The sequence below is a fragment of the Hippopotamus amphibius genome, chromosome 12 (assembly GCF_030028045.1).
Source record: "Hippopotamus amphibius kiboko isolate mHipAmp2 chromosome 12, mHipAmp2.hap2, whole genome shotgun sequence".
In the NCBI taxonomy this organism is placed as follows: domain Eukaryota; kingdom Metazoa; phylum Chordata; class Mammalia; order Artiodactyla; family Hippopotamidae; genus Hippopotamus; species Hippopotamus amphibius.
In genome coordinates, this window is record NC_080197.1 from 86,708,075 (window position 1) to 86,721,356 (window position 13,282).

At 35.9% G+C, this 13,282-nt stretch overlaps 1 protein-coding gene across 4 annotated transcripts in view; it reads right to left on the reverse strand.

Annotated features, from left to right (window-relative positions):
- Positions 1-13,282, reverse strand: part of LARP4 (La ribonucleoprotein 4) — a 66,679-nt gene that overhangs the window by 27,150 nt on the left and 26,247 nt on the right. For all 4 annotated transcript variants that reach the window (XM_057701721.1, XM_057701720.1, XM_057701719.1 and 1 more), the window contains exons 7-8: positions 9,297-9,407; positions 8,488-8,541 (exon numbers count right to left, since the gene is read on the reverse strand). In XM_057701721.1, the coding sequence (XP_057557704.1) occupies positions 8,488-8,541; positions 9,297-9,407 (165 nt within the window). The remainder of the gene's footprint in view (positions 1-8,487; positions 8,542-9,296; positions 9,408-13,282) is intronic.

The window sequence follows — 13,282 nt, forward strand, 5'->3', positions numbered from 1 at the left end:
CTTTTTTTGTGTGTGGCAATAAAGTATTTTTAAATTAAATACATTTTTTGATACAATGTGATTGCACACCTAACAGACTCCAGTATAGTGCAAACATAACTTTTATACGCACTGGAAAAACAAAAAATTCGTGTGACTTGCATTACTACAGTGATCTGGAATGGAATCCTCCATGTCTCCAAGGTATGCCTGTATATTTCTACACTGGAATACTACTTGCAAGTAAAAAAGAGTGTACTACCAATACATGCAACAATACAGTTTACTGAAAATAATTATGGTGAGTGAAAGAAGTCAGGTACAAAAGACAATATACTGTGTGGTTTCATTCATATGAAACTACAGGAAAAAAAAAACCTATAGAGGCAGAAAGCAGATCAATAACTGCCTACACTGGATGTTGATAAGGGAAGACTGAGAAAACAACAGTACATAAATTTGCAAAAACTAACAAAAATGTATGCTTCAAATGAGTACATTGTATGTAAACTATACTTTAAGAATGCTGATTAGAAAACAATTTTCTTGGAGAGGGCCTAGCTAAACTAGATTCAAGTCCAAAGGCATAAAAAAAAAATTCATCAATCCTGTAATCTACAAAAAAATGGATTTCCACACAAATACCACAAACATAATCACAATACAAATAGCTAATTTGACAAGAAGCTTAAGCTTCTCTAAGAACTCATATAAATTAATAAGAAAATCTTAATAGAAAAATAGCCAAATACATAAGCAGGAAAATCAAAGAAACAACCACAGGAAATTTTAAAGAAATCAAAAATACTGTAAGACTGTAAATTGGCTCTACCTATTAAATAAATGCATATACTTTTTGCAACAGATATTTAGTTCCAGGGATTTATCCTAAAGTCATAATTGCATATATAAGCAAAAAAATAAACAGTGGTAAAATAGCAGAATAGGCTCTATGCATAGGTACCTCCACTGCATTAATAATTAAGCAAAAGGGACCTCCTAGGTGGCGCAGTGGGTAAGAATCCGCCTGCCAATGCAGAGCAACTAAGCCCATGCACCACAACTATTGAGCCCATGTGCCGCAACTACTGAAGCCTATGTGCCTAGAGCCCATGCTCCGCAACAAGAGAAGCCACCACATGAGGAGCCTGTGCACCACAATGAAGAGTAGCCCCCACCTGCCACAACTAGAGAAAGCCCATGTGCAGCAATGAAGACCCAACACAGCCAATAAATAAATAAATAAGAAAGACATCAAGAAGGAAGCACATTGGGAGATTGGGATTGCCATACATACATTACTAATAAGAAAAAAATATCAAATTGTACGCTTTAAATATATGCAGTTTACCTTATGTCAACTGTATCTCAATAAAAGTTCTTGAAAAAAAAAGTTCACACCTATTTATCTGAAAAAATTAAATGATTGCAATATTAAGTGGGAAAAAAAAGAAGGAAGCACAATGAGATGGACCGAAGGAGTGGAAATGAGACACAGTCAGAACTCAAACCCTCAGGCTGGTGACCCACAAACAGGAGGAATATCACACTGCAGAGCTACCCACAAAGGAGCAAAGGGTCCAAATGCCACATCAGGCTCCCCAGCCCCAGATCCTAAAACAAGATGAGGCCCCAGAAGGTTTGGCTTAGAAAGTCAGTGGAGTTTGTGTACTGGACACTGAGAAGGCTGTAGGAAACAAAGGCTCTGCTCCTTAAGGGTGGGTGCAAAAAATCTCACATACTTCAAGTCCCAGCACAGAGGCAGTAGTTTGAAATGAGCCTGTGTCAGACCCACTTGCTGATTTCAGAAAGCCTCGTGGAGGGGAAGGAAGCAACATTACCAGTAATGAAAATGAATCAATAATTTTAAAAAACTGTGAACAAACAAAAGTCCAGGACCAGGCAGATGGCTACACAGGTGAATTCTACAAAACATTTAAAGAGGCATTGACACCTATTCTTAAACTATCCCCCCAAAATTGAAGAAGGAATGCTTCCGAGCTTATTCTACAAGGCCAGCATCATTTAGATACCAAAACTAGACACAAAATAAGAAAATTACAGGCCCATATGACTGATTAACATAGACACAAACATCTTCAACAAAACATTAGCAAGCAGGATTTGACAACACATTAAACGGATCACACACGATGATCACACAGGATTTATCTCAGGAATCAAAGATAGCCAAGCTGAACATAAAAATCATATGATCACCTCAACAGATGTGGAAAAAGCTTTTGAAAATTAAACATTTAGGGACCTCCTAGGTGGCGCAGTGGTTAAGAATCTGCCTGCCAATGCGGGGGACACAGGTTCGAGCCCTGCTCCAGGAAGATCTCACATGCCAAAGAGCAACTAAGCCCATGAGCCACAACTATTAAACCTGCGCTCTAAAGCCCGCGAGCCACTACTATTGAGCCTGTGCGCCACAACTACTGAAGCCCGTGTGCCTAGAGCCTGTGCCCCACAACAAGAGAAGCAACTGCAATGAGGAGCCCGCACACCACAATGAAGAGCAGCCCCCGCTCACCACAACTACAGAAAGCTCGTGTGCAGCAACGAAGACCCAACACAGCCAATAAATAAATAAATAAATAAATAAATAAATAAATAAATATTTTTTAAAAAAGAAAGAAAATCAAATATTTACCATTTATGATAAAAACTCTCAACAAGAGTGTATATAAGGAACATACCTCAACATAATAAAGGCTATATATGACAAACCCACAGCCAACATCATACTCAGTGGTGAAAAGCTGAAGCATTTCCACTAAGTTAAGGAACAAGACAAGGAAAAAAAAAAAGAAATTCAAATTGGAAAGGAAGAAGTAAAACGGTCACTGTTTGTAAATGACATGTTACTATATACAGAAAAGCCTAAGGATACTATCAAAAAACTATTAGAATAAATGAATTCAGTAAAGTTGTAGGATACAAAACTAATACACAGAAATCCATTGCACTTCTATACACTAATAATGAACTATCAGAAAGAGATTTTAAGAAAACAATCCCATTTACAACTGCAACAAAAATTAAATATCTAACCAAAGAGGGAAATGACCTGTACTCTGAAAACTATAAGGCACTGATGAAAGAAACTGAAGACAACATAGACGAAAAGACACATCATGCTCACGGATTGAAGAATTATTGTTAAAATGACAAACTAAGCAAGGCAACCTACAGATTCAATGCAATCTCTATTAAAATGCCAAAGGTACTTTTCACAAAACTAGAACCATAATTCTAAAATCTGTCTGGAAACCAAAAGACCTCAAATAGCCAAAGCAATCCTGAGGAAGAAAAACAGAGCTGGAGGTATCCCATTCCCAGATTTCAAACTATATTACAAAGCTTCAATAACCAAACAGTATGGTGCTGGCACAAAAAAAGACACACAGATCAATGAAACCAAACAAAGAGCCCAAAAATAAATCCACATGTATTTATTTGGTCTATTAACCTATGACAAAGGAGGCAAGAATAAACAAAGAGGAAAAGACAGACTCTTAAATAGAGTTGGGAAAACTGGACTCCTACATGCAAAAGAATTAAACTGGACTATGTTCTCATACCCTATACAAATGGGCATTGGACCTGAACATAGACATTTTTTTCCCCAAAGAAGACACACAGATGGCCACAGACAGAAAAGATGCTCAACATCACTAATCATCAGAGAAATGCAAATCAAAACCACGAGATACCACCTCAAACCTGTTAGAATGGCTATCATGAAAAAGACAGCAAATAATAAGTGCTGGTGAGGATGTGGATAAAAAGGAACCCTTGCACGCTTGCAGGATTGTAAACTGGTACAGCCACTATGGAAAAACAGTATGGAGGTTCTTCAAGAAATTAAAAATAGAACTCCCACAGGATCCAGCAATTTCACTTCTGGGTATTTACCCAAGGAAATCAAAACTACTAATTCCAAAAGATATATGCACCTTTATATCCACTGCAGCATTATTTACAACAGTCAAAATACGGAAGCAACCTAAGTGCCCATCAATAGATGAATGGATAAAGATTTGATATATACACACAGGGGAATGTTACTTAGCCATAAAAAAAACCTTGCCATTTGTGACAACATGAAAGGATCTAGAGGGTATTATTCTAAGTGAGGTAAGACAGACAAAGACAAATAGCATATGATCTCACGTATATGCACAAACTAAAAAACAAACAAAAACAAAATGAAAACAGACTCACAGATACAGAGAATATATCAGTAGTTGCCAGAAGGGAGGAGGTTGTGGGGCAGGTAAGCAGATGAATGGAGTAAGACGTATAAGCCTCCAGTTAAAAACAAATAAGCCATGGGGATATAATATACGGCATAAAGAATATGGTCAAATAACACTGTATTAACTTTGCATGGGGACAGATGGTTACTAGACTTATCATGGTGATCATTTCATATGTATGCAAATGTCAAATCACTATGTAGTACACCCGAAATGAACACAATACTGTACATCAACTATATTCCAGTTCAAAAGAAAAAGCTAATATTATAAAACCCTTAGAAGAAAACATAGGGTAAACACTTCATGATCTTGGATTTGGCAATGACTTATGAAATATGGCACCAAAAGCACAGATAACAACAAAAAAATTAACTGGACTTCATGAAAATTAAAAGCTTCTGTACACTGAGAGTAAAGACAACCCACAAAATGGGAGAAAATATCTGCAGATCATATATCTGATAAGAAATTAATATCCAGAGTATATAAAGATCTGGTACAACTCAACAACAAAACAAATAAGCCAATTTAAAAAATGGTCAAAAAACAAAAAACAAAAAACAAAAAAAAATAAAAATAAAAAATAAAAAATGGTCAAATGACTTGAATAGACATTTCTCCAAAAAAGACATAAAAATGGCAAAGAAGCACCTGAAAAGATGCCCAATATCATGTGTCACTAGGAAAATGAAACCCAAAACCATGAGATATCACTTTCTACCCATTAGGATGGCTTTATCAAAAAAAGCAAAAATAACAAGTGTTGGTAAGGATGTAGAAAAATCTGACTCTTCCTCCACTGCTGCTGGGAATGTAAAAGGATACAGTTGCTTTGGAAAACAGTTATGCACTCCTCAATATGTTAAACATATATTTATCGTATTACCCAGTAATTGCTAGTATATACCCAAGAGAGTTGAAAGCAGGGACTTAAACAGATAGTCATGCAGCATTATTCATAATAACACAAAGATGGAAGCAACCCAAACACCCTTCAATAAATAATGGATGAACAAAATGTGGTATACATACAATGGAATATTATTCAGCCAATAAAAAAGCAATAAAGTTCTGATAAATGCTCCACATATATCAAGCTTGAAAACATTATGTTAAGTGAAATAAGCCAGATACAAAAGGACAAATATTGCATGATTCCATTTACAGGTGGTATCTAAAATAGGTAAATTCAGAAAGACAGAGACTTAGAAGGGAAGTTACCGGCAGCTGGAAAGAACAGGAAGTTACTGTTTCATGGGTATAAGAGTTTCTGTTTGGGATGCTGCAAAGTTCTGGAAATAAATACTGGTGATGGCTGTACAGCAATGTGAATGTACTAAACACCACTGTACACTTAAAAATGGCAAATTGTATGTACACATACTTTATCATAATAAAAAAAACTTAAAGAAATATGTTACAAATTATCTGTAAACAGGGAAACAACTTAATGTTTGTCCATGGAGAGAAATGAATAATTAAATGATACACACGAACAATACTGTATGTATACTTGAAACAGTAGTTAATGAAAAGATCTTGAAGATCTACTATGAAAAAAGAACAGATCTTGAAGATCTACTATGTACATTTCCATTCACATAAAGACAGACAGACAGAAAATTCCTAGATGGATGCAGAAAAGACTGCTCTCTCTCATCACCTCTAGGGAAAATGACTGGAAGAATCTGGGACAAGGAGATTTAATTAATTTTTTTACTATTAATCATTTGACTTTCTTACCACATACAGGTATTACTTTCACACTGAAAATTCTGAAATAGTAAATATACAACAGAAATATGTACAGTAATAAATATATATTCTATACACATATATTCTGTAATATATATGATATCCAAATAAAACTTAATATTCTCAATCATAAGAAGTCAATTAAAATACAAAGCACTGCCTGCCTCTTAATGAATTTATCAATAGGTGGACAAACATTATGCACTAATCCCTTTGTCCTCCAAGATCACTGCTTTTGAACCACAGAACTTCAGAAATGAAAAGCATGCACACATCAAAGAAACAAACCAGGACCTTAGTGGTAACTGACATGCCCAAATCAAAGAGCCTGTGGCTGAAAACAGGATCAAGGGCTGGAATATATGTTTTCTTGCTCTTGCATCTGTCTTTCTGAGTGCAAAGTCGTTTGGCTTTAATGAATGATACAAAAATTAATGTGACTCTCCTAGCAAGCATACTGCTATTGTGCCAGATAATCAAAAGAACCATATATGAAAACCAAAATGGCAGAGAAATAAGAAAACTACTTTCATTATAAAGAATGAAAACTACTTTATAATGAAAGGAAGGGAGGGAGGGAGGGAGGGAGGAAAGAGAAAAGAAAAAGACAGACATATTTACCACTATACCTGAGGTCTCAGCAAAAGCAATAGCTTGGGAGGAAATGGGAGGTATAAGGAATAACCAAAATAGTGATTATTTACAGATAAGATCTCTCAAGGAGATAATCCAAAAGGCCCAACAAACTAACAGACACAATAAAGGAGTTCAGCAAGGTTGCTGCATATGAAAACATCTTTTGAAAGATCACTAAGTTACCAAGGAGAGGGAAAAAAGCAATAAAAACTACTTTAGGGCTTCCTAGGTGGCGCAGTAGTTAAGAATCTGCTTGCCAATGCAGGGGAAATGGGTTCGAGCCTTGTTCAAGGAAGATCCCACATGCCGCGGAGCAACTAAGCCCGTGTGCCACAACTATTGAGCCTGCACTTTAGAGCCTGTGAGCCACAACTACTGAGCCACATACCACAACTACTGAAGCCCAAGTGCCTAGAGCCCTTGCTCTGCAACAAGAGATGCCAATGCAACAAAGAGTGGCCCCTGCTCTCCGCAACCAGAGAAAGCCCACGCACAGGAACAAAGACACAACGCAGCCCAAAAAAAAAGAAAAAAAGAAAAAAGAGAGAAGAAAAAAGAAAAGAAAACTATGGTATTAAAACAGTGATATTGGTTCAGTAACCTAGAGATAGAATAGATGCAACATTCTAGTTGTGGAAACACACACCACTTAAATAAATGCTGAGACAACTGCTTTTCTACAGATGGGGGAAAAATGAAATTAGATCCCTGTCTTATATATCAAGTTAATTCCAGATGTATCAAAGACCTAAATCTGACATATAAAACTTTAAAATTGTTAGAAGACCTAGGGGAATATCTTTATAGCCTTAAGTGGGAAAAGGAGATAATAAAGAGGAGAGCATTATAGGTAGAAGAAATAGGATAACTGGCAGGTTATCTTCATCCGTAATACGGAAAGTAATAACACCATCTACCACACAGCAAAAATGAGATTTAAATATGTCAAGTTCTTAGAACAGTGCCTGACATATAACCTCTTAATAAATGTAAGCTTCTCTCAATCTGGTTCTTCCACTTACTAGTTATGTGGAACTGGGGAGATGATTCTCATGCCTCACTTTCTTAACCAGTAAAATGGAGAAAACAAGAGTACCTATTTTATTAGGTTCTCATAAAAATTAAATGACTCTATACACACACAGTACTTGGAACAGACACTGATACACAGTTAAGAGCTCAATAAGAGTAAGAATAATGTATTGCATTTACAAACACTATTATTATATTACATAGGGAATGAGGAGTTTGTCAAAGTGAGTGCACGTTTAGGATTCTATCTTAGATGGTAGGTTTGGCAGTAATGTGGAGGATGGACTATAAGGAGGGAAAAGCTGAAAGTATTAACAGTTAAAAGGTTATTCCAATTGCTCAAGCCTAAACAATGGCAATAATGACTGAAAGAAGCTTTGAAGGCAGATTTCATTGGATCTGAGAACAGATTAGACACGTAAACAGTGAGCAAGTATCATCGATGACAATTTCCAGGTTCCCACACGGTTGAGTACTAATGTAATGTGGTGATGCAGTTAATTGAAATGAGGTTGGAAGTACTGAGAATGTTTCCCACTTCTGTTACTAAAAAATTATTCCTGCTCCTAACTTTGAGATCTACGATTATCTTACACGTTGTCAATCAGCATCTACCTAAAACTTTATGCTGTCTGAAGTTATACTTCTAGAAGAATTGCTATTTAGAAAGCATTTTGATGTTTTCTCAACTAATTTTCTGACACAGCATTTCAAATGAGCCGAAATGGGTTTTATAAAATGTTATTCATTCTTTGTTAACAGTCAGATGACAAAAACCTCCCTGTTTCATGCTGGACTGCTTACAAATGTTTCTTACCATGATTGGCTTGCCCTGAAATGTCTTAACTTCTTCCCTTAAATATTTAAAAGCCTGTTAACAAAGCAGAAAGAAACTTTCATTAGCATTCAAACATTTCACTAAAGCCATCATTATTCTATCAAAAGAGTTTTGGTATTAGCAACTCTCTCTAAACAACAGAAAATTATGAAGGTGATCCCATTATGTAGGTGATAGGGAATGAAAAAGTAAAAATTTAAGATCTCAGCTACAGTTCAGATTTATTGTATATTAACTACTATGGACTACTACAAATAAAATGCACAATATTCAAAACAGACCCAAAATATCACTACGTATCAATTTTAAAATGGGTTCAGAGGGCCTTCTAAGATGCAGAATCAAAAAAAAAAAAGAAAATCAGTGAGTGGTTCTAAAATATCATATAAATTTTTGTTCAAATGGAATATTATTTTGCTTATCTTTAAATAGGACATGATAACAAGAGTAAAATCATTATGTCAAAATTCCAAGAATGTGGAGAGACGTTATATATATTACAGGCTTACTGTGTAATAGAAATACTAACTATTGGGTACATGGTCTCCAATCTCCATGTTAATTTTAAAATTGTGTGATAACTGTTCTTAAATTGAAACAAACAAAAAAAAACTTTAGGAAGATCATCAAAAAGGAAACCAATTAATAAGCAAAACCAAAAAGGTGAACAAGGTTCTCCAAAGTTTTTACAAAAACATTATCGAAAGCACATATTTTTCTCCAATTAAAATATACACTGCTTCTTTTACCACTAGAACTTCAAATCAGAAGAAAAGTTTTCTTCTCACCTGCTGTGCATCTGTGTCTGACTGGAAAGTGATATACCAGTTGCTATTGTGTGCAAACTCACAGCTTATCACCTTGGGGCAGTTTTCATTTTTAAACAAAGATTTTACTTCCTAAAAGAGAAAAACTTCAGTTAACTCTAAAAATGCAAAATAATGGGCACTTTTATGTCTTTTGGTCTTTTCTATTCCGTTACTTAGTAACTGCTTATGCCTTCTGCCCATTTTTCTGTTGAGTAGAATTATGCTCTGAAACAAGAACATGCATAGTTATAGTGTAAATTCTGTGCATGATTTAGGGATGGAACCTTATTTTATAATCAGCAAAACTGAAGTATTATTTCAGTGATAGTAGCAAGCTAAATTTTCCTTAGAGTAAAATCTTTTCAGTCCTGTCATTATTCAAAAAAATGGGTGGGGGGAGAGGGGATGTTGTACATTAACACTTTCTAGATGCTAAGTATTTTCATGCATTTTCATTTAATCTAGATGCCTTGTCTACAACAGTCACAGACATGAACTGTGCACAAAGATATCTTCTTTTTCATAACTGACATAAATGAAAACTAAAACTCCAAAAACTATACGGATTTAGGAAAAGATGATTATCAAAAGTCACAACTGTGTAACAGTTAATAGCCTGAAAGAAGTTTATAAAAAAAGAGAGAAAACAACTGGAAGTATACACTGAATATGCCTAAAAAATTATAGAAAATGAAACAGTACCTACTGAAATACCATCCAGGGTGAGACACTGTGGTTTATTCTTTTTTTAAAAAAAAGACATTTATTGGAATGTAAGTTGGTACAGCCACTATGGAAAACTATTTGGAGGTTCCTTAAAAAACTACAAATAGAACTACCATATGATCCAGTAATCCCACTCCTGGGCATATACCCAAAGAAAACCATAATCCAAAAAGAAACATGTACCATAATGTTTATTGCAGCACTATTTACAATAGCCAGGACATGGAAGCAACCTAAATGCCCATCAACAAATGAATGGATACAGAAGATGTGGCATATATATACAATGGAATATTACTCAGCTATAAAAAGGGATGAGATGGAGCTATATGTAATGAGGTGGATAGAACTACAATCTGTCATACAGAGTGAAGTAAGTCAGAAAGAGAAGGACAAATATTATATGCTAACTCACATATACGGAATCTAAAAATGGTACTGATGAACTCAGTGACAAGAACAAGGACGCACATACAGAGAATGGACTGGAGAACTCGAGGTATGGGAGGGGGCGGGGGCTGAAGGGGAAGCTGAGACGAAGCGAGAGAGTAGCACAGACATATATATACTACCAACTGTAAAATAGTCAGTGGGAAGTTGTTGTATAACAAAGGGAGTCCAACTCGAGGATGGAAGATGCCTTAGAGGACTGGGGCAGGGAGGGTGGGGGGGACTCGAGGGGGGGAGTCAAGGAAGGGAGGGAGTACGGGGATATGTGTATAAAAACAGATGATTGAACCTGATGTACCCCCCCCAAAAAAAAAAAAAAAGACATTATTTATTTTTATTTTATTTTTTCATTCATTCACTCTGACTGTGCTGCGTCTTAGTTGCAGCACGTGAGATCTTTGTTGCGGCATGTGGACTTCTTAGCCGTGGCATGCGAACTCTTATTTGCAGCATGGGTGTGGGATCTAGTTCCCTGACCACGGATCAAATCCAGGCCCCCTGCATTGGGAGCATGGAGCCCTACCCACTGGACCACCAGGGAAGTCCCTGTGGTCTATTCCTGAAAACAACCCAGTGTTGGAAGATTTTATCGTTTCCATTTTACACCTAAGGAAATGATGGCTCAGATTGTTTAAACCTACCCACACTATAACAAAGTAGAACTCAAATCCAGATGAGTTCAAGGAGAAATTTAGTAGTAACCAATAATTCTCAAATATTAAAAGAATCTGATTAGTTTAATGGTACCACAAATATCAAAATATCACTGGGTATCCATTTAAAAAAAGACAATTACTAAGCTGATTGGACAATCAACAGGACAATAGTAAAGTCTAACCTATATTCTGACTCCATCTAATTTTTAATACACTGAATTGAAAAATGAGAATGTCTCTACTTGGGTCAAATACTGCTTGAAATAAGTAAGGGGGCAACAAGCTGAGTTTTGTGACATTTGTGAAATATCACCAAGTTCAGTTAATAAAACTCCCATCCAGGGACTTCCCTGGTAGTGCAGTGGTTAAAGACTTTGCATTCCCAATGCAGGGGGCCCAGGTTTGATCCCTGGTCAGGGAACTAGATCCCATATGCATGCGACAACTAAGAGTTTGCATGCCACAACTAAGGAGACTGTCTGCCACAACTAAGGAGACTGTCTGACACAACTAAGACCCAGAGCAACCAAATAAAAATAAATTCCCATCTAGTCTAGAATTACATTTTTGGAGAACTATCTGTGGAACTATTAGACTACCACCCATCGATTCCCTATATTCAAAAATCCATAGATATTCTCCAAATATTTCTCATTCCTTTAAAATGTATAATGAATTGATTGATTTAGTTAAAAATCTTAATATAATTTCTATTTTCACCCTTTATCACTCTTTAGGAAGAGTTATGTTCATAGATTTACCTTCCCAAGTATTAGAAGTCTAGGTCTAAAGCAATCAAAATTTATTCCACCTGACAGGAGTCTTTCAGGTCACCATCCAAATCCCCTCAATTTAATTTCAATTTCAGGGATTACTGCCTAGATTGACTTTCTCTGGCTAATTTAGCCATCTGCACTTCCTTTACTTTTTTCTAATGAATAGTATGTTGCTGCCTTCTTCCTTTTATCTACTGTTTTTCATCTGTGTGAGCTCTGTATATATTCAGAATATGAATTATAATAACTATAGAAATCATAAGAATGGCTAACCTTAGAGTGTTTTATGCACCAGGTACGGCTCAAAACTCTTTGTATACTAACTAAACTCTCACAATTTTATTAGTTATTTACGAGTATTATCCCATTTAATACATGAGAAAACTGAGGCAAAAGCGGGTTAAGTAGCTTATCCAAGGTCACAGAGCTAGTAAGTAAAAATGCTGCGATTCAAATCCAGGCAGTTTCTGGCCCTAGAGTTCAGGCTCACGTACTGTACATTGTTTCTTAATATTGCAAACATTCTTCCCATTCTGCAATTTTCCATTCAATTTGTTACTTTTGACATACAATTCATTATTTAAAATCTAAGATCTATCTACTGACAGTTTCTTTTCTAATTTCTCTTACTGCTTCTAAGTTTAGGAAATCGTCATTCTGGAAATTTAATACTGAATGACTCCAGGCAAAAAGATGAATTACCTATTAATCTGTCAAATAAGTGACAAGGATCTAAAAATTCTTTTTAAAATGGCTAATCAATTACCATATAAGTTACTCATCAGTCCTCCCCATCTCTAATTTATTATGCCTTAACATGACAACTTAGTGTGAAGCTCCGTGGCTTAAGAAACATGGGCTTTGGAATCAGGAAGATTAAGTTCAAATCTAGACTCTGTTACTTAAAACAGCCCATGTATTACTTAACCATCCTAAGGTTCAGTTACTTTATCTTTAAAACAAAATAATAAAAACCTTAGGCTTTAAATAACTGTAAAGTATACTGCACAATACTTGGTAGAATCTGATTATTAAATAAATGTTACACATACACTATTATAGAAAAGGATCTATTTCTGGATTTATGTTTTATTTACTTTTTAAAATCTTTTTCTTTTTTTTTTTAATTTATGGCTGTGTTAGGTCTTAGCTGCGGCACACAGGATCTTCGTTAAGATGTGCAGGATCTTTTGTTGTGGGGTGCGAGCTTCTCTCTAGTTGTGGTATGCAGGTTTTCTCTTCTCTAGTCGTGGCACAAAGGTTCCAGGGCAAATGGGCACTGTAGTCGTGGCGTGTGGGGACTGAACCCAGGCCACGACAATGCAAGCCTGGAATCCTAACCATGAGGCCACCAGGG